Source organism: Odontesthes bonariensis, chromosome 21 (genome assembly GCF_027942865.1).
Source record: "Odontesthes bonariensis isolate fOdoBon6 chromosome 21, fOdoBon6.hap1, whole genome shotgun sequence".
NCBI lineage: Eukaryota > Metazoa > Chordata > Actinopteri > Atheriniformes > Atherinopsidae > Odontesthes > Odontesthes bonariensis.
In genome coordinates, this window is record NC_134526.1 from 33,158,360 (window position 1) to 33,180,275 (window position 21,916).

The following is a 21,916-nucleotide window of genomic DNA, read 5'->3' on the forward strand; positions in this document are numbered from 1 at the left end:
CAACGGGACGCTGAACAACGCGTCCTCAGACAGGACGCTGAACAACGGGACGCTGAACAACGGGACGCTGAACAACGGGACGCTGAACAACGGGACGCTGAACAACGCATCCTCGGACAGGACGCTGAACAACGGGACGCTGAACAACGGGACGCTGAACAACGCGTCCTCGGACAGGACGCTAAACAACGGGACGCTAAACAACGCGTCCTTTGACAGGACGCTGAACAACGGGACGCTGAACAACGCATCCTCGGACAGGACGCTGAACAACGCGTCCTTGGACAGGATGCTGAACAACGGGACGCTGAACAACGCATCCTCGGACAGGACGCTGAACAAGGCGTCCTCGGACAGGACGCTGAACAACAGGACGCTGAACAACGCGTCCTCACACAGGACGCTGAACAATGGGACGCTGAACAACGGGTCCTCGGACAGGACGCTGAACAACGCGTCCTCGGACAGGACGCTAAAAAAACGCGTACTCAGACAGGACGCTGAACAACGGGGCGCTGAACAACGGGACGCTGAACAACGGGACGCTGAACAACGCGTCCTCAGAAAGGACGCTGAACAACGCGTCCTATGACAGGACGCTAAACAACGCGTCCTCAGACAGGACGCTGAACAACGCGTCCTCAGAAAGGACGCTGAACAACGGGACGCTGAACAACGCGTCCTCGGACAGGACGCTGAACAACAGGACGCTGAACAACAGGACGCTGAACAACAGGACGCTGAACAACGGGACGCTGAACAACGCGTCCTCGGACAGGACGCTGAACAACAGGACGCTGAACAACAGGACGCTGAACAACGGGACGCTGAACAACGCGTCCTCGGACAGGACGCTGAACAAGACGTCCTCGATAAAGGACGCTGAACAACGCGTCCTTGGACAGGATGCTGAACAACGCATCCTCGGAGAGGACGCTGAACAACGCGTCCTCGGACAGGACGCTGAACAACAGGACGCTGAACAACGCGTCCTCGGACAGGACGCTGAGCAAGGCCTCCTCGGACAGGACGCTGAGCAAGGCCTCCTCGGACAGGACGCTGAGCAAGGCCTCCTCGGACAGGACGCTGAGCAAGGCCTCCTCGGACAGGACGCTGAGCAAGGCCTCCTCGGACAGGACGCTGAACAACGTGTCCTCGGACAGGACGCTGAACAACGCGTCCTCGGACAGGACGCTGAACAACGCGTCCTTGGACAGGATGCTGAACAACGCGTCCTCGGACAGGACGCTGAACAACAGGACGCTGAACAACGCGTCCTCGGACAGGACGCTGAACAACGGGACGCTGAACAACGGGACGCTGAACAACGGGACGCTGAACAACGGGACGCTGAACAACGCGTCCTCAGACAGGACGCTGAACAACGCGTCCTCAGACAGGACGCTGAACAACGGGATGCTGAACAACGCGTCCTCGGACAGGACGCTGAACAACGGGACGCTGAACAACGGGACGCTGAACAACGCATCCTCGGACAGGACGCTGAACAAGGCGTCCTCGGACAGGACGCTGAAAAACAGGACGCTGAACAACAGGACGCTGAACAACAGGACGCTGAACAACGGGACGCTGAACAACGCGTCCTCGGACAGGACGCTGAACAAGACGTCCTCGATAAAGGACGCTGAACAACGCGTCCTTGGACAGGATGCTGAACAACGCATCCTCGGAGAGGACGCTGAACAACGCGTCCTCGGACAGGACGCTGAACAACAGGACGCTGAACAACGCGTCCTCGGACAGGACGCTGAGCAAGGCCTCCTCGGACAGGACGCTGAGCAAGGCCTCCTCGGACAGGACGCTGAGCAAGGCCTCCTCGGACAGGACGCTGAGCAAGGCCTCCTCGGACAGGACGCTGAACAACGTGTCCTCGGACAGGACGCTGAACAACGCGTCCTCGGACAGGACGCTGAACAACGCGTCCTTGGACAGGATGCTGAACAACGCGTCCTCGGACAGGACGCTGAACAACAGGACGCTGAACAACGCGTCCTCGGACAGGACGCTGAACAACGGGACGCTGAACAACGGGACGCTGAACAACGGGACGCTGAACAACGCGTCCTCAGACAGGACGCTGAACAACGCGTCCTCAGACAGGACGCTGAACAACGGGATGCTGAACAACGCGTCCTCAGACAGGACGCTGAACAACGGGACGCTGAACAACGGGACGCTGAACAACGCATCCTCGGACAGGACGCTGAACAAGGCGTCCTCGGACAGGACGCTGAAAAACAGGACGCTGAACAACAGGACGCTGAACAACAGGACGCTGAACAACGCGTCCTCGGACAGGACGCTGAACAACGCGTCCTCGGACAGGACGCTGAACAAGACGTCCTCGATAAAGGACGCTGAACAACGCGTCCTTGGACAGGATGCTGAACAACGGGACGCTGAACAACGCATCCTCGGAGAGGACGCTGAACAACGCGTCCTCGGACAGGACGCTGAACAACAGGACGCTGAACAACGCGTCCTCGGACAGGACGCTGAGCAAGGCCTCCTCGGACAGGACGCTGAGCAAGGCCTCCTCGGACAGGACGCTGAACAACGCGTCCTCGGACAGGACGCTGAACAACGCGTCCTCGGACAGGACGCTGAACAACGCGTCCTTGGACAGGATGCTGAACAACGCGTCCTCGGACAGGACGCTGAACAACAGGACGCTGAACAACGCGTCCTCGGACAGGACGCTGAACAACGGGACGCTGAACAACGGGATGCTGAACAAAGGGACGCTGAACAACGGGACGCTGAACAACGCGTCCTCAGACAGGACGCTGAACAACGGGACGCTGAACAACGCGTCCTCAGACAGGACGCTGAACAACGGGACGCTGAACAACGCGTCCTCAGACAGGACGCTGAACAACGGGACGCTGAACAACGGGACGCTGAACAACGGGACGCTGAACAACGCATCCTCGGACAGGACGCTGAACAACGGGACGCTGAACAACGGGACGCTGAACAACGCGTCCTCGGACAGGACGCTAAACAACGGGACGCTAAACAACGCGTCCTTTGACAGGACGCTGAACAACGGGACGCTGAACAACGCATCCTCGGACAGGACGCTGAACAACGCGTCCTTGGACAGGATGCTGAACAACGGGACGCTGAACAACGCATCCTCGGACAGGACGCTGAACAAGGCGTCCTCGGACAGGACGCTGAACAACAGGACGCTGAACAACGCGTCCTCGAACAGGACGCTGAACAACGGGACGCTGAACAACGCGTCCTCGGACAGGACGCTGAACAACAGGACGCTGAACAACAGGACGCTGAACAACAGGACGCTGAACAACGCGTCCTTGGACAGGACGCTGAACAACGCGTCCTCGGACAGGACGCTAAAAAAACGCGTACTCAGACAGGACGCTGAACAACGGGGCGCTGAACAACGGGACGCTGAACAACGGGACGCTGAACAACGGGACGCTGAACAACGCGTCCTCAGAAAGGACGCTGAACAACGCGTCCTATGACAGGACGCTAAACAACGCGTCCTATGACAGGACGCTAAACAACGCGTCCTCAGACAGGACGCTGAACAACGCGTCCTCAGAAAGGACGCTGAACAACGGGACGCTGAACAACGCGTCCTCGGACAGGACGCTGAACAACGCGTCCTCGGACAGGAAGCTGAACAACGCGTCCTCGGACAGGACGCTGAACAACGCGTCCTCGGACAGGAAGCTGAACAACGCGTCCTCGGACAGGATGCTGAACAACGCGTCCTCGGACAGGACGCTGAACAACAGGACGCTGAACAACAGGACGCTGAACAACGCGTCCTCGGACAGGACGCTGAACAACGGGACGCTGAACAACGCGTCCTCGGACAGGACGCTGAACAACGGGACGCTGAACAACGCGTCCTCGGACAGGACGCTGAACAACGGGACGCTGAACAACGCATCCTCGGACAGGACGCTGAACAACGGGACGCTGAACAACGGGACGCTGAACAACGGGACGCTGAACAACGCGTCCTCGGACAGGACGCTAAACAACGGGACGCTGAACAACGCGTCCTCGGACAGGACGCTGAACAACAGGACGCTGAACAACAGGACGCTGAACAACGCGTCCTTGGACAGGACGCTGAACAACGCGTCCTCGGACAGGACGCTAAAAAAACGCGTACTCAGACAGGACGCTGAACAACGGGGCGCTGAACAACGGGACGCTGAACAACGGGACGCTGAACAACGGGACGCTGAACAACGGGACGCTGAACAACGCGTCCTCAGAAAGGACGCTGAACAACGCGTCCTATGACAGGACGCTAAACAACGCGTCCTATGACAGGACGCTAAACAACGCGTCCTCAGACAGGACGCTGAACAACGCGTCCTCAGAAAGGACGCTGAACAACGGGACGCTGAACAACGCGTCCTCGGACAGGACGCTGAACAACGCGTCCTCGGACAGGAAGCTGAACAACGCGTCCTCGGACAGGACGCTGAACAACGCGTCCTCGGACAGGAAGCTGAACAACGCGTCCTCGGACAGGATGCTGAACAACGCGTCCTCGGACAGGACGCTGAACAACAGGACGCTGAACAACAGGACGCTGAACAACGCGTCCTCGGACAGGACGCTGAACAACGGGACGCTGAACAACGCGTCCTCGGACAGGACGCTGACCAACGGGACGCTGAACAACGCGTCCTCGGACAGGACGCTGAACAACGGGACGCTGAACAACGGGACGCTGAACAACGGGACGCTGAACAACGCGTCCTCGGACAGGACGCTAAACAACGGGACGCTAAACAACGCGTCCTTTGACAGGACGCTGAACAACGGGACGCTGAACAACGGGACGCTGAACAACGCATCCTCGGACAGGACGCTGAACAACGCGTCATTGGACAGGATGCTGAACAACGGGACGCTGAACAACGCATCCTCGGACAGGACGCTGAACAAGGCGTCCTCGGACAGGACGCTGAACAACAGGACGCTGAACAACGCGTCCTCACACAGGACGCTGAACAATGGGACGCTGAACAACGGGTCCTCGGACAGGACGCTGAACAACGCGTCCTCGGACAGGACGCTAAAAAAACGCGTCCTCAGACAGGACGCTGAACAACGGGACGCTGAACAACGGGACGCTGAACAACGCGTCCTCAGAAAGGACGCTGAACAACGCGTCCTATGACAGGACGCTAAACAACGCGTCCTCGGACAGGACGCTAAACAACGGGACACTGAACAACGCGTCCTCGGACAGGACACTGAACAACGCGTCCTCGGACAGGACGCTAAAAAAACGCGTCCTCAGACAGGACGCTGAACAATGGGACGCTGAACAACGGGACGCTGAACAACGGGACGCTGAACAACGGGACGCTGAACAACGCGTCCTCAGAAAGGACGCTGAACAACGGGACGCTGAACAACGCGTCCTCGGACAGGACGCTAAAAAAACGCGTCCTCAGACAGGACGCTGAACAACGGGACGCTGAACAACGGGACGCTGAACAACGGGACGCTGAACAACGCGTCCTCAGAAAGGACGCTGAACAACGGGACGCTGAACAACGCGTCCTCGGACAGGACGCTGAACAACGCGTCCTCGGACAGGACGCTGAACAACGCGTCCTATGACAGGACGCTAAACAACGCGTCCTCGGACAGGACGCTAAACAACGGGACGCTGAACAACGCATCCTCGGACAGGACGCTGAACAACGCCTCCTTGGACAGGATGCTGAACAACGGGACGCTGAACAACGCATCCTCGGACAGGACGCTGAACAAGGCGTCCTCGGACAGGACGCTGAACAACAGGACGCTGAACAACAGGACGCTGAACAACGCGTCCTCGGACAGGACGCTGAACAACAGGACGCTGAACAACGGGACGCTGAACAACGCGTCCTCGGACAACACGCTGAAAAACAGGACGCTGAAAAACAGGACGCTGAACAACAGGACGCTGAACAACAGGACGCTGAACAACGCGTCCTCGGACAGGACGCTGAACAAGGCGTCCTCGATAAAGGACGCTGAACAACGCGTCCTTGGACAGGATGCTGAACAACGGGACGCTGAACAACGCATCCTCGGACAGGACGCTGAACAACGCGTCCTTGAACAGGATGCTGAACAACGGGACGCTGAACAACGCATCCTCGGACAGGACGCTGAATAACAGGACGCTGAACAACGCGTCCTCGGACAGGACGCTGAACAACAGGACGCTAAACAACGCGTCCTCGGACAGGACGCTGAGCAAGGCCTCCTCGGACAGGACGCTGAACAAGGCGTCCTCGGACAGGACGCTGAACAACGCGTCCTTGGACAGGATGCTGAACAACGGGACGCTGAACAACGCATCCTCGGACAGGACGCTGAACAACGCGTCCTTGGACAGGATGCTGAACAACGGGACGCTGAACAACGCATCCTCGGACAGGACGCTGAACAACGCATCCTCGGAGAGGACGCTGAACAACGCGTCCTCGGACAGGACGCTGAACAACAGGACGCTGAACAACAGGACGCTGAACAACGCGTCCTCGGACAGGACGCTGAACAACGGGACGCTGAACAACGGGACGCTGAACAACGGGACGCTGAACAACGGGACGCTGAACAACGGGACGCTGAACAACGGGACGCTGAACAACGCGTCCTCAGACAGGACGCTGAACAACGGGACGCTGAACAACGCGTCCTCAGACAGGACGCTGAACAACGGGACGCTGAACAACGCGTCCTCGGACAGGACGCTGAACAACGGGACGCTGAACAACGCATCCTCGGACAGGACGCTGAACAACGGGACGCTGAACAACGGGACGCTGAACAACGGGACGCTGAACAACGCGTCCTCGGACAGGACGCTAAACAACGGGACGCTAAACAACGCGTCCTTTGACAGGACGCTGAACAACGGGACGCTGAACAACGGGACGCTGAACAACGGGACGCTGAACAACGCATCCTCGGACAGGACGCTGAACAACGCGTCCTTGGACAGGATGCTGAACAACGGGACGCTGAACAATGCATCCTCGGACAGGACGCTGAATAACAGGACGCTGAACAACGCGTCCTCGGACAGGACGCTGAACAACAGGACGCTGAACAACGCGTCCTCGGACAGGACGCTGAGCAAGGCCTCCTCGGACAGGACGCTGAACAAGGCGTCCTCGGACAGGACGCTGAACAACGCGTCCTTGGACAGGATGCTGAATAACGGGACGCTGAACAACGCATCCTCGGACAGGACGCTGAAAAACGCGTCCTTGGACAGGATGCTGAACAACGGGACGCTGAACAACGCATCCTCGGACAGGACGCTGAACAAGGCGTCCTCGGACAGGACGCTGAACAACGCGTCCTCAGACAGGACGCTGAACAACAGGACGCTGAACAACAGGACGCTGAACAACGCGTCCTCGGACAGGACGCTGAACAACGCGTCCTCGAACATGACGCTGAACAAGGCGTCCTCGGACATGACGCTGAACAAGGCGTCCTCGGACAGGACGCTGAACAACGCGTCCTCAGACAGGACGCTGAACAACAGGACGCTGAAAAACAGGACGCTGAACAACGCGTCCTCGGACAGGACGCTGAACAACGCGTCCTCGGACATGACGCTGAACAACGCGTCCTCGGACATGACGCTGAACAACGTGACGCTGAACAACGGGACGCTGAACAACGGGACGCTGAACAACGGGACGCGTCCTCGGACAGGAAGCTGAACAACGCGTCCTCGGACAGGACGCTGAACAACGCGTCCTCGGACAGGACGCTGAACAACGCGTCCTATGACAGGACGCTAAACAACGCGTCCTCGGACAGGACGCTGAACAACGCGTCCTCGGACAGGACGCTAAACAACGGGACACTGAACAACGCGTCCTCGGACAGGATGCTGAACAACGCGTCCTCGGACAGGACGCTAAAAAAACGCGTCCTCAGACAGGACGCTGAACAACGGGACGCTGAACAACGGGACGCTGAACAACGGGACGCTGAACAACGCGTCCTCAGAAAGGACGCTGAACAACAGGACGCTGAACAACGCGTCCTCGGACAGGACGCTGAGCAAGGCCTCCTCGGACAGGACGCTGAACAAGGCGTCCTCGGACAGGACGCTGAACAACGCGTCCTTGGACAGGATGCTGAACAACGGGACGCTGAACAACGCATCCTCGGACAGGACGCTGAACAACGCGTCCTTGGACAGGATGCTGAACAACGGGACGCTGAACAACGCATCCTCGGACAGGACGCTGAACAACGCATCCTCGGAGAGGACGCTGAACAACGCGTCCTCGGACAGGACGCTGAACAACAGGACGCTGAACAACAGGACGCTGAACAACGCGTCCTCGGACAGGACGCTGAACAACGGGACGCTGAACAACGGGACGCTGAACAACGGGACGCTGAACAACGGGACGCTGAACAACGGGACGCTGAACAACGGGACGCTGAAATACGGGACGCTGAACAACGCGTCCTCAGACAGGACGCTGAACAACGGGACGCTGAACAACGCGTCCTCAGACAGGACGCTGAACAACGGGACGCTGAACAACGCGTCCTCGGACAGGACGCTGAACAACGGGACGCTGAACAACGCATCCTCGGACAGGACGCTGAACAACGGGACGCTGAACAACGGGACGCTGAACAACGGGACGCTGAACAACGCGTCCTCGGACAGGACGCTAAACAACGGGACGCTAAACAACGCGTCCTTTGACAGGACGCTGAACAACGGGACGCTGAACAACGGGACGCTGAACAACGCATCCTCGGACAGGACGCTGAACAACGGGTCCTTGGACAGGATGCTGAACAACGGGACGCTGAACAATGCATCCTCGGACAGGACGCTGAATAACAGGACGCTGAACAACGCGTCCTCGGACAGGACGCTGAACAACAGGACGCTGAACAACGCGTCCTCGGACAGGACGCTGAGCAAGGCCTCCTCGGACAGGACGCTGAACAAGGCGTCCTCGGACAGGACGCTGAACAACGCGTCCTTGGACAGGATGCTGAATAACGGGACGCTGAACAACGCATCCTCGGACAGGACGCTGAACAACGCGTCCTTGGACAGGATGCTGAACAACGGGACGCTGAACAACGCATCCTCGGACAGGACGCTGAACAAGGCGTCCTCGGACAGGACGCTGAACAACGCGTCCTCAGACAGGACGCTGAACAACAGGACGCTGAACAACAGGACGCTGAACAACAGGACGCTGAACAACAGGACGCTGAACAACGCGTCCTCGGACAGGACGCTGAACAACGCGTCCTCGAACATGACGCTGAACAAGGCGTCCTCGGACATGACGCTGAACAAGGCGTCCTCGGACAGGACGCTGAACAACGCGTCCTCAGACAGGACGCTGAACAACAGGACGCTGAAAAACAGGACGCTGAACAACGCGTCCTCGGACAGGACGCTGAACAACGCGTCCTCGGACATGACGCTGAACAACGCGTCCTCGGACATGACGCTGAACAACGTGACGCTGAACAACGTGACGCTGAACAACGTGACGCTGAACAACGGGACGCTGAACAACGGGACGCTGAACAACGGGACGCTGAACAACGGGACGCTGAACAACGCGTCCTCAGACAGGACACTGAACAATGGGACGCTGAACAACGGGACGCTGAACAACGGGACGCTGAACAACGGGACGCTGAACAACCCGTCCTCAGACAGGACACTGAACAACGGGACACTGAACAACGGGACGCTAAACAACGCGTCCTCAGACAGGACGCTGAACAACGGGACGCTGAACAACGCGTCCTCAGACAGGACGCTGAACAACGGGACGCTGAACAACGCGTCCTCAGACAGGACGCTGAACAACGGGACGCTGAACAACGCGTCCTCAGAAAGGATGCTGAACAACGGGACGCTGAACAACGCGTCCTCAGAAAGGACGCTGAACAACGGGACGCTGAACAACGCGTCCTCAGACAGGACGCTGAACAACGCGTCCTCGGACAGGACGCTGAACAACGCGTCCTCGGACAGGAAGCTGAACAACGCGTCCTCGGACAGGACGCTGAACAACGCGTCCTCGGACAGGACGCTGAACAACGCGTCCTCGAACATGACGCTGAACAAGGCGTCCTCGGACATGACGCTGAACAAGGCGTCCTCGGACAGGACGCTGAACAACGCGTCCTCAGACAGGACGCTGAACAACAGGACGCTGAAAAACAGGACGCTGAACAACGCGTCCTCGGACAGGACGCTGAACAACGCGTCCTCGGACATGACGCTGAACAACGCGTCCTCGGACATGACGCTGAACAACGTGACGCTGAACAACGGGACGCTGAACAACGGGACGCTGAACAACGGGACGCTGAACAACGGGACGCGTCCTCGGACAGGAAGCTGAACAACGCGTCCTCGGACAGGACGCTGAACAACGCGTCCTCGGACAGGACGCTGAACAACGCGTCCTATGACAGGACGCTAAACAACGCGTCCTCGGACAGGACGCTGAACAACGCGTCCTCGGACAGGACGCTAAACAACGGGACACTGAACAACGCGTCCTCGGACAGGATGCTGAACAACGCGTCCTCGGACAGGACGCTAAAAAAACGCGTCCTCAGACAGGACGCTGAACAACGGGACGCTGAACAACGGGACGCTGAACAACGGGACGCTGAACAACGCGTCCTCAGAAAGGACGCTGAACAACAGGACGCTGAACAACGCGTCCTCGGACAGGACGCTGAGCAAGGCCTCCTCGGACAGGACGCTGAACAAGGCGTCCTCGGACAGGACGCTGAACAACGCGTCCTTGGACAGGATGCTGAACAACGGGACGCTGAACAACGCATCCTCGGACAGGACGCTGAACAACGCGTCCTTGGACAGGATGCTGAACAACGGGACGCTGAACAACGCATCCTCGGACAGGACGCTGAACAACGCATCCTCGGAGAGGACGCTGAACAACGCGTCCTCGGACAGGACGCTGAACAACAGGACGCTGAACAACAGGACGCTGAACAACGCGTCCTCGGACAGGACGCTGAACAACGGGACGCTGAACAACGGGACGCTGAACAACGGGACGCTGAACAACGGGACGCTGAACAACGGGACGCTGAACAACGGGACGCTGAAATACGGGACGCTGAACAACGCGTCCTCAGACAGGACGCTGAACAACGGGACGCTGAACAACGCGTCCTCAGACAGGACGCTGAACAACGGGACGCTGAACAACGCGTCCTCGGACAGGACGCTGAACAACGGGACGCTGAACAACGCATCCTCGGACAGGACGCTGAACAACGGGACGCTGAACAACGGGACGCTGAACAACGGGACGCTGAACAACGCGTCCTCGGACAGGACGCTAAACAACGGGACGCTAAACAACGCGTCCTTTGACAGGACGCTGAACAACGGGACGCTGAACAACGGGACGCTGAACAACGCATCCTCGGACAGGACGCTGAACAACGCGTCCTTGGACAGGATGCTGAACAACGGGACGCTGAACAATGCATCCTCGGACAGGACGCTGAATAACAGGACGCTGAACAACGCGTCCTCGGACAGGACGCTGAACAACAGGACGCTGAACAACGCGTCCTCGGACAGGACGCTGAGCAAGGCCTCCTCGGACAGGACGCTGAACAAGGCGTCCTCGGACAGGACGCTGAACAACGCGTCCTTGGACAGGATGCTGAATAACGGGACGCTGAACAACGCATCCTCGGACAGGACGCTGAACAACGCGTCCTTGGACAGGATGCTGAACAACGGGACGCTGAACAACGCATCCTCGGACAGGACGCTGAACAAGGCGTCCTCGGACAGGACGCTGAACAACGCGTCCTCAGACAGGACGCTGAACAACAGGACGCTGAACAACAGGACGCTGAACAACAGGACGCTGAACAACAGGACGCTGAACAACGCGTCCTCGGACAGGACGCTGAACAACGCGTCCTCGAACATGACGCTGAACAAGGCGTCCTCGGACATGACGCTGAACAAGGCGTCCTCGGACAGGACGCTGAACAACGCGTCCTCAGACAGGACGCTGAACAACAGGACGCTGAAAAACAGGACGCTGAACAACGCGTCCTCGGACAGGACGCTGAACAACGCGTCCTCGGACATGACGCTGAACAACGCGTCCTCGGACATGACGCTGAACAACGTGACGCTGAACAACGTGACGCTGAACAACGTGACGCTGAACAACGGGACGCTGAACAACGGGACGCTGAACAACGGGACGCTGAACAACGGGACGCTGAACAACGCGTCCTCAGACAGGACACTGAACAATGGGACGCTGAACAACGGGACGCTGAACAACGGGACGCTGAACAACGGGACGCTGAACAACCCGTCCTCAGACAGGACACTGAACAACGGGACACTGAACAACGGGACGCTAAACAACGCGTCCTCAGACAGGACGCTGAACAACGGGACGCTGAACAACGCGTCCTCAGACAGGACGCTGAACAACGGGACGCTGAACAACGCGTCCTCAGACAGGACGCTGAACAACGGGACGCTGAACAACGCGTCCTCAGAAAGGATGCTGAACAACGGGACGCTGAACAACGCGTCCTCAGAAAGGACGCTGAACAACGGGACGCTGAACAACGCGTCCTCAGACAGGACGCTGAACAACGCGTCCTCGGACAGGACGCTGAACAACGCGTCCTCGGACAGGAAGCTGAACAACGCGTCCTCGGACAGGACGCTGAACAACGCGTCCTCGGACAGGACGCTGAACAACGCGTCCTATGACAGGACGCTAAACAACGCGTCCTCGGACAGGACGCTGAACAACGCGTCCTCGGACAGGACGCTAAACAACGGGACACTGAACAACGCGTCCTCGGACAGGACACTGAACAACGCGTCCTCGGACAGGACGCTAAAAAAACGCGTCCTCAGACAGGACGCTGAACAACGGGACGCTGAACAACGGGACGCTGAACAACGGGACGCTGAACAACGGGACGCTGAACAACGGGACGCTGAACAACGGGACGCTGAACAACGCGTCCTCAGAAAGGACGCTGAACAACGGGACGCTGAACAAAGCGTCCTCGGACAGGACGCTGAACAACGCGTCCTCGGACAGGACGCTGAACAACGCGTCCTCGGACAGGAAGCTGAACAACGCGTCCTCGGACAGGACGCTGAACAACGCGTCCTATGACAGGACGCTAAACAACGCGTCCTATGACAGGACGCTAAACAACGCGTCCTCGGACAGGACGCTGAACAACGCGTCCTCGGACAGGACGCTAAACAACGGGACACTGAACAACGCGTCCTCGGACAGGACACTGAACAACGCGTCCTCGGACAGGACGCTAAAAAAACGCGTCCTCAGACGGGACGCTGAACAACGGGACGCTGAACAACGGGACGCTGAACAACGCGTCCTCAGAAAGGACGCTGAACAACGGGATGCTGAACAACGCGTCCTCGGACAGGAAGCTGAACAACGCGTCCTCGGACAGGACGCTGAACAACGCGTCCTCGGACAGGACGCTGAACAACGCGTCCTCGGACAGGACGCTAAAGAACGGGACGCTGAACAACGCACCCTCGGACAGGACGCTGAACAACGCGTCCTTGGACAGGACGCTGAACAACGCACCCTCGGACAGGACGCTGAACAACGCACCCTCGGACAGGACGCTGAACAACGCGTCCTCGGAGAGGACGCTAAAGAACGGGACGCTGAACAACGCATCCTCGGACAGGACGCTGAACAACGCGTCCTCGGACAGGACGCTAAACAACGCGTCCTCGGACAGGACGCTGAACAACGCGTCCTCGGACAGGACGCTGAACAACAGGACGCTGAACAACAGGACGCTGAACAACAGGACGCTGAACAACGGGACGCTGAACAACGGGACGCTGAACAACGCGTCCTCGGACAGGACGCTGAACAACAGGACGCTGAACAACGGGACGCTGAACAACGGGACGCTGAACAACGGGACGCTGAACAACGCGTCCTCAGACAGGACACTGAACAACGGGACACTGAACAACGGGACGCTAAACAACGCGTCCTCAGACAGGACGCTGAACAACGGGACGCTGAACAACGCGTCCTCAGACAGGACGCTGAACAACGGGACGCTGAACAACGCGTCCTCAGACAGGACGCTGAACAACGGGACGCTGAACAACGCGTCCTCAGAAAGGATGCTGAACAACGGGACGCTGAACAACGCGTCCTCAGAAAGGACGCTGAACAACGGGACGCTGAACAACGCGTCCTCAGACAGGACGCTGAACAACGGGACGCTGAACAACGCGTCCTCAGAAAGGATGCTGAACAACGGGACGCTGAACAACGCGTCCTCAGAAAGGACGCTGAACAACGGGACGCTGAACAACGGGACGCTGAACAACGCGTCCTCGGACAGGACGCTGAACAACGCGTCCTCGGACAGGACGCTGAACAACGCGTCCTCGGACAGGAAGCTGAACAACGCGTCCTCGGACAGGACGCTGAACAACGCGTCCTCGGACAGGACGCTGAACAACGCGTCCTATGACAGGACGCTAAACAACGCGTCCTCGGACAGGACGCTGAACAACGCGTCCTCGGACAGGACGCTAAACAACGGGACACTGAACAACGCGTCCTCGGACAGGACACTGAACAACGCGTCCTCGGACAGGACGCTAAAAAAACGCGTCCTCAGACAGGACGCTGAACAACGGGACGCTGAACAACGGGACGCTGAACAACGGGACGCTGAACAACGCGTCCTCAGAAAGGACGCTGAACAACGGGACGCTGAACAAAGCGTCCTCGGACAGGACGCTGAACAACGCGTCCTCGGACAGGACGCTGAACAACGCGTCCTCGGACAGGACGCTGAACAACGCGTCCTCGGACAGGACGCTGAACAACGCGTCCTCGGACAGGAAGCTGAACAACGCGTCCTCGGACAGGACGCTGAACAACGCGTCCTATGACAGGACGCTAAACAACGCGTCCTATGACAGGACGCTAAACAACGCGTCCTCGGACAGGACGCTGAACAACGCGTCCTCGGACAGGACGCTAAACAACGGGACACTGAACAACGCGTCCTCGGACAGGACACTGAACAACGCGTCCTCGGACAGGACGCTAAAAAAACGCGTCCTCAGACAGGACGCTGAACAACGGGACGCTGAACAACGGGACGCTGAACAACGGGACGCTGAACAACGCGTCCTCAGAAAGGACGCTGAACAACGCATCCTCGGACAGGACACTGAAAAACGCGTCCTCGGACAGGACGCTAAAAAAACGCGTCCTCAGACAGGACGCTGAACAACGGGACACTGAACAACGGGACGCTGAACAACGCGTCCTCAGAAAGGACGCTGAACAACGCGTCCTTGGACAGGAAGCTGAACAACGCGTCCTCGGACAGGACGCTGAACAACGCGTCCTATGACAGGACGCTAAACAACGCGTCCTCGGACAGGAAGTCGAACAACGCGTCCTCGGACAGGACGCTGAACAACGCGTGCTATGACAGGACGCTAAACAACGCGTCCTCGGACAGGACGCTGAACAACGCGTCCTCACACAGGACGCTGAACAATGGGACGCTGAACAACGGGTCCTCGGACAGGACGCTGAACAACGCGTCCTCGGACATGACGCTGAATAACGAGTCCTCTGACAGGACGCTAAACAACGCGTCCTCGGACAGGACGCTGAACAACGCGTCCTCGGACAGGACGCTGAACAACGCGTCCTCGGACAGGACGCTAAACAACGGGACGCTGAACAACGCGTCCTCGGACATGACGCTGAATAACGCGTCCTCGGACAGGACGCTGAACAACGCGTCCTCAGACAGGACGCTAAACAACGCGTCCTCAGACAGGACGCTGAACAACGGGACGCTGAACAATGGGACGCTGAACAACGCATCTTCAGACAGGACACTGAACAACGGGACGCTAAACAACGCGTCCTCAGACAGGACGCTGAAAAACGGGCCGCTGAAACAACGCGTCCTCGGACAGGACGCTGAAACAACGCGTCCTCGGACAGGACGCTGAAACAACGCGTCCTCGGACAGGACGCTGAACAACGCGTCCTCGGACAGGACGCTGAACCACGCGTCCTCGGACAGGACGCTGAACCACGCGTTCTCAGACAGGACGCTGAACAACGCGTCCTCGTACAGGACGCTGAACAACGCGTCCTCAGACAGGACGCTGAACAACGCGTCCTCAGACAGGACGCTGAACAACGGGACGCTGAACAACGGGACGCTGAACAACGCGTCCTCGAACAGGACGCTGAACAACGCGTCCTCGGACAGGACGCTGAACAACGCGTCCTCGGACAGGACGCTGAACAACGGGACGCTGAACAACGCGTCCTCGGACAGGACGCTGAACAACGGGACGCTGAACAACGCGTCCTCGGACAGGACGCTGAACAACGGGACGCTGAACAACGCGTCCTCGGACAGGACGCTGAACAACGCGTCCTCAGACAGGACACTGAACTAACACATGCTCTATGTTTGTGTGTGTGTGTGTGTGACGCTTGTAGTAAAGAAAGTGCTCTGAGTGGTCAATTAGACTGCAAAAGTGCCATCTAAGTCCAGTCCATTTGTTGTTTTCCAGCTTTATTGAAAATCGTCTTCATTCAGCAGGAGATGATGTGCAATATGGGGCCACGCGGTGTTTCTGCTGCTGCTTTTAATAACAGCTATTTCCACAGAGCATGGACTCATTTCTGGTGCTGTCCAACAGATAGAGAGTGAACGCAGGCCTTTACAGCTCAGGTCGCTTGGTCAAGCTGAAATTCTGAGAGAAATAGTGGTGAGAAACTGATATCTCACTCAAGTTGCAGGTCAGGGTTGGAAGAAAAATGTCCTCAGTAGTTCATCCTATGATGCATATTAATTGGGCAGTATATGGCCCCGGACATGGTGACCATGAGGGATCCATGCAAATCCCAACTGGCCTATACAAACCAAAAAACTATGCAGAATCAAATTCATTTGAAATCTACAAGAGCACTTGTGAGCCGATTCAGATGGCTTGGATGCGATTGAGGAATTTACATTAAGATTCCATGGAACGCAGCTCTAAAGATGTAGCAAAGCTGGAATAACTTTCTGCTAATGCCAACCAGCCAGCTTCCATAGACTGCTCCTTCCAGTTCATTTTGATGCAGCAGCAGGAAACACAACGTATCAATGACAATAAACAGATGGAGCTACTGTTTCACCAAAGAATCCGTGATGACAATTCAAATGGCTGGCTTTTATGTTTCACCTTTACAGAAGCAAAGAGTTGAAGAATGGGATCTACTCGGGTTATTGGGCATCCATAAAAGAATGACAGGAACAAAGACATACGTGTGGTGCCAGAGCTTGAAGAGGTGGGCTCGTACATAGGACAGAGAGCAGGGAGGGTACTGCTTCACCACCTCCAGATATTCCTCAGCCATTTCCCACACAGGGGGGCTGCTGCCCTCAAACAGTGCTGGGTTATGGAGATTCCCCTCTAGGAAAAATGGAACAGAGAAATTCATTTTAAAAACAAGTAGCAGTACCAGTGCTCATTGCTCATTATTAGTATGTACAAATATAAAGCAACCAGGAATCCAACAACATTTCTTTAAGCCATACAGAAACATGGCTGATGGTGGATTGTGCTCTGACCTGCACTCATAACTCCCTGCACTCCCGTCTCCTGAATGCAGCGCTCCACATCACTCAGGTGCTGGATGTTGCCATTGGCAAACACTGGAATATTTACTGCCCTCCTGTTGCCAAATCACACCAAACTAAATCATCAGCACTATAAACCTGACTTCTGGAAGCATTACAACACAGGCCGTGTGGTAGCTCACCGTACAGCCTTAATGTGCTCCCAGCTGGCGATGCCCGTCACGGCTCCTTTCTGATCTTTGGTTCTGCCGTGCACTGTCAGCAGCTGAGAAAGACACAGAGGAACACTTACTGCACATCGCAGCCTTCAGCAGGCTGTGTGAGAACCTTTAGGTGAATAATAGTGCCAAAGGGGAGTGGATTCATAAGAAACAAACCTGACATCCAGCCTTCTCCAGCATCTGGGCATAGTGGACCGTTTTTTCAATCTCCTTGAACACGCGGATCTTACATGTGATCGGGACCGACAGCTTTTCATTGGCTAGCCTGACTGACAAATAAGAGGGGGATTTTAGGTTCCCAGGACAGTGAGAGGGTTGCTACTTGGAAAAAAATGAAAGGAATTTGCTTTTCATTTTTAAGAAAGAGCTTATGTATAGCCTTTGACTTGATATTTTTCAGAGATGAGGCATTAGCCCCTTTCACACTGCGACCCGCTATCTTAGCGGGTCCAAATTGCACCTTCGACCCGCGTCGAGCAATGTGAACGCTTGGCGTGTCAGGGTGACCCGTGTCGCCTGAAGCCAACTTCAGGGGGAGTTGCCTAGTGGCAGAGCGTCACACGAAACACATAAAATGCTGGGCGTGTACAATGACGTAGGCACAAGCCATGCGTCGGAGGTAGGGTTAAATACACCTGTCTGCATCAAATTTTTCAAACAAACGATGGCGGGACACCTTGAGAACTCGTTTTTGCAATGCAGTTCATGGAGATGTTACTTTACGGTGCGTCTTGCTGCGTGGGAAACCGCGCTCTCCCATCTTTCTGGCCAGCCCTTCCAGCAGAGGTCCATCTTTCACCGTCCCCGACATGTGGCGGAAAATAACGTCCTCTGCTCGGAGGCTGAGGAGCTCGCGGACCTCCTTGTCTCCCCAGTTGGCCATATTAAAAAATGTCTCCAACTTGATGTAGGCTAAAACAGAGTAAAACTTGTCCTCACCTGTCGCTGTTGTTCTGAATCAGCTGTCCATTTTGTTTTTTAAACTCCTCACGTCACGCCCACGTCCGACCTGCGTCGATTGTGTTCACATCAAACTCGGCTCGGCAAAAAGACTAGGGTCCGACGCGGGTCGAAAGGCGAGTCGAGTTGACGCGGCAGCCCGGGTCGGCAGTGTGAACACAACAGCGGACACGCTAAATTTGCGAATTAAACGCGGGTTATTCGGCAGTGTGAAAGGGGCTATAGACTAAATGTCAAGTCATCATGATGCACAAAGACAAACTATCGCTACTTTGTTCACTGGAGTTTAACAGACTTACCCATCTTCTCTAACAACTCCCACTCATCTTGGAGAAACACTCCATAGTGTCCTGAAAAAAAGCCCAACAGTTTAGTGCTTTTATTTAGGTTTAGGCAGGTCCAGCAATATGTCCGAATGTCCAGGGTTCTACTGGGTCAGGACTGTGTGTACCTCTCTTAGCTATCATCTGTGGACACCCCAGGTTGAGGTCAATGGCATCGCAGTACTTCTGAGCCAGCAAAGCTGCCTGAAGGAACACTTCTGGATCGTTGGCACAGAACTATCCCAAAGACAACGGTGCAGTGATTTATAGCCCACCAGTACAGCACATGTCAGTAAGGTATCATTTCACATTTCAAGGAGTCAAAGGAGCTTGAATAAGGGCAACTGGACGACTTCTTGGGTTCAAGGTGTGAATGGTTGTGAGACGATAATGACTCAACAACATGCACATGGGTTCAGGGACACATGTGACTGTAATGCTGCGTGTACACCAAGAGCGACCTACGCTGCCTGGTAGCGGAGGTAGCTGGAGAAGCTTCGCCAGAGAATTTGCTTTGGTAGCTTTGGTAGCTCGTGACGTCACATTTAGAATGTTCAATTTTTAAAGGCCCCGCGGATGTGAAGCACCCCCGCGAAAAAGAACATGAGGAAAGAGAGGGCAGGGATACGAATAAACGTGTTGTTAATTACAATTTGTTATACAAGATATACATCACGTTACAAATGATGTAAAACTACATTAGGTACACCTGAGAAGAGCAGGAATAGCAGAGGCAGCTGCGAAAAATAAAATAAAATTTGAAGTAAAATCCAAAATAAATCCAAAATAAAACTTAATTGCAGTGAGAAAAGTATGCGTGGGGTTACTACACTATTGTATTGAAGCTCTCGACACGGCAATTGCAACAGTCTCAGGATTAAACGACTATTGTTTGGATAGGAACCAAAGTTTACACGTCTGTTTCCGCGAACCCCGCGGTCATAGCTCATTACCATAATGTTAGCTTGAGTTTAATCGCTTGAATCCGCTCTGGTAGCTCAGTTCTCTTCGCCACTGGCGAATCCGCTCTGGTCGCCCAGTTAGCTCACCCTCCATAGAGAAATAATGATTTCCGGCGCTCAGGTAGCGTAGGTCGCTCTTGGTGTACACGCAGCAATAGCTGTCCTTCATTCCTGCTACTTCAAGTTTGGATGCAGCACTGTTGCTGTGCTGGTCTGTGTTGGACATGTTACTTTTTGAAAATAGCTAGTTACAGTTAGGAACCGCAGCTCATCAGCTGATACTCCCCACCATCAGTTAAGAACTGAAGCAGCCTTTTGGATGAGAGGTGAAACGTCTTCAGGATCCAAGAAAAAGTCCAATTGCCCTTATTCAAGCTCTTGTGATTACCCTGAGACTCTTCATGAACATATTAACAGGAGTTTACAGTTTCTGTCAGCTTCTGTATGTGTGATCCTCACCTGGGTGATCAGGGGTCTGTCCTCCTCACAGACTTCATTGTAGAGGTTCTCCCTCCTGTAGTTGGCGTCTCGGACAAACACTTGGGCGTGTAGCATGGGGGTGTAGCAGAGATGAGCGCCATGCCGGCGGCTCAGTAAGCGCCAGGCCAGCTCGCTCTGGTCCACCATGGGTGCCACCACAAAGCTAGCCTCTCTTAGGGTCTTCCTCCAGAATTCAAAGCCCTGGAGCTTTGCCATCTTAGATGACTTCTACAGACCACACAGAGCAGCAATATGTTAGACATCCATACAGTATTCTCCGAATGATGCAACATTTAATAACCAACTACTATCTACCAAAAAAAGCTCCCCAATCACTTGTAGAGCCAAATACCACAAAACAACAACAATTATATCGTCTTCTTGATTCCAGTGATTCCCAAATTCCAACTTTGATTAAACTTAGACGTGAGAAAACTCCCAGAAGCCAATAAAAGCAGGAAGTCCATTCTTTTGGTTTGTATTTAGCATTCCGTTTCCAGCATGTACTGCAGAGTGGTGAGCTGCATGTCGCGAGCACAGCTAACTGCAGTCACGTGACCATGTGCTCCCGCGGTTTTTCCACAGTTTAACCGAACGAATATAATAATTCTATGAATGCTGAGTGTGTCTGCACTAACATGAATACACACTTAGTTGTTTCACCTCTTCAGTGTTGAATTTGGGGAGAGCCCTCACAGCGCTTTCCAACTGTGTGCAACAGCGAAATAACGCCGGGTGGAAACTTTTCTAGCTTCCCACTTTTCTTCCTCGCTCTGTAAATAACGGTCGACATCTTTTTGATTCCTGATATTATCGCCTCCCTTTGGCTGCATAACAACACAAGTGAAAAATAAGACACCCATCTCTGTACTTAAAGCTTCCACAGAACAAGTAAAAGCCCTATATGCCAAATCTCACTTTAAAGCTGCAGTCTGTAGGATTTGTTGTTGTCATACGTAAAGTCCTAATTTTTGGCATTTTAAGAGTTTACATGATCTATCAGAACGCTTGAAGTTGAAAACGGTGACCTCCGTAGTCGCAAAATGCAAGAAATGCTTATTTTTTAACCGAAAAATAAAAAGTTATTCAACTTCCTGTCCCGCCCCATCAAAACACATGAGAACTCTTGCACGTCTACGTGCACGCCAGATGCGCGTACACGACTCCTCAGTCATCACCTCACCTGTCATTTGCGATCATG

At 55.7% G+C, this 21,916-nt stretch overlaps 1 protein-coding gene across 1 annotated transcript in view; it reads right to left on the bottom strand.

The window, feature by feature from the left end:
• The window catches only part of dus1l (dihydrouridine synthase 1-like (S. cerevisiae)), a 54,264-nt gene extending 32,807 nt beyond the window's left edge, over positions 1-21,457 (bottom strand). Inside the window, exons 1-8 of the mRNA XM_075453151.1 lie at positions 21,379-21,457; positions 20,695-20,943; positions 19,402-19,510; positions 19,250-19,300; positions 18,147-18,259; positions 17,952-18,034; positions 17,761-17,864; positions 17,455-17,602 (exon numbers count right to left, since the gene is read on the bottom strand). Coding sequence (XP_075309266.1) covers positions 17,455-17,602; positions 17,761-17,864; positions 17,952-18,034; positions 18,147-18,259; positions 19,250-19,300; positions 19,402-19,510; positions 20,695-20,931 — 845 coding nt within the window. The 5' untranslated portion in view covers positions 20,932-20,943; positions 21,379-21,457. The remainder of the gene's footprint in view (positions 1-17,454; positions 17,603-17,760; positions 17,865-17,951; positions 18,035-18,146; positions 18,260-19,249; positions 19,301-19,401; positions 19,511-20,694; positions 20,944-21,378) is intronic.
• Positions 21,458-21,916: the final 459 nt, after the last annotated feature.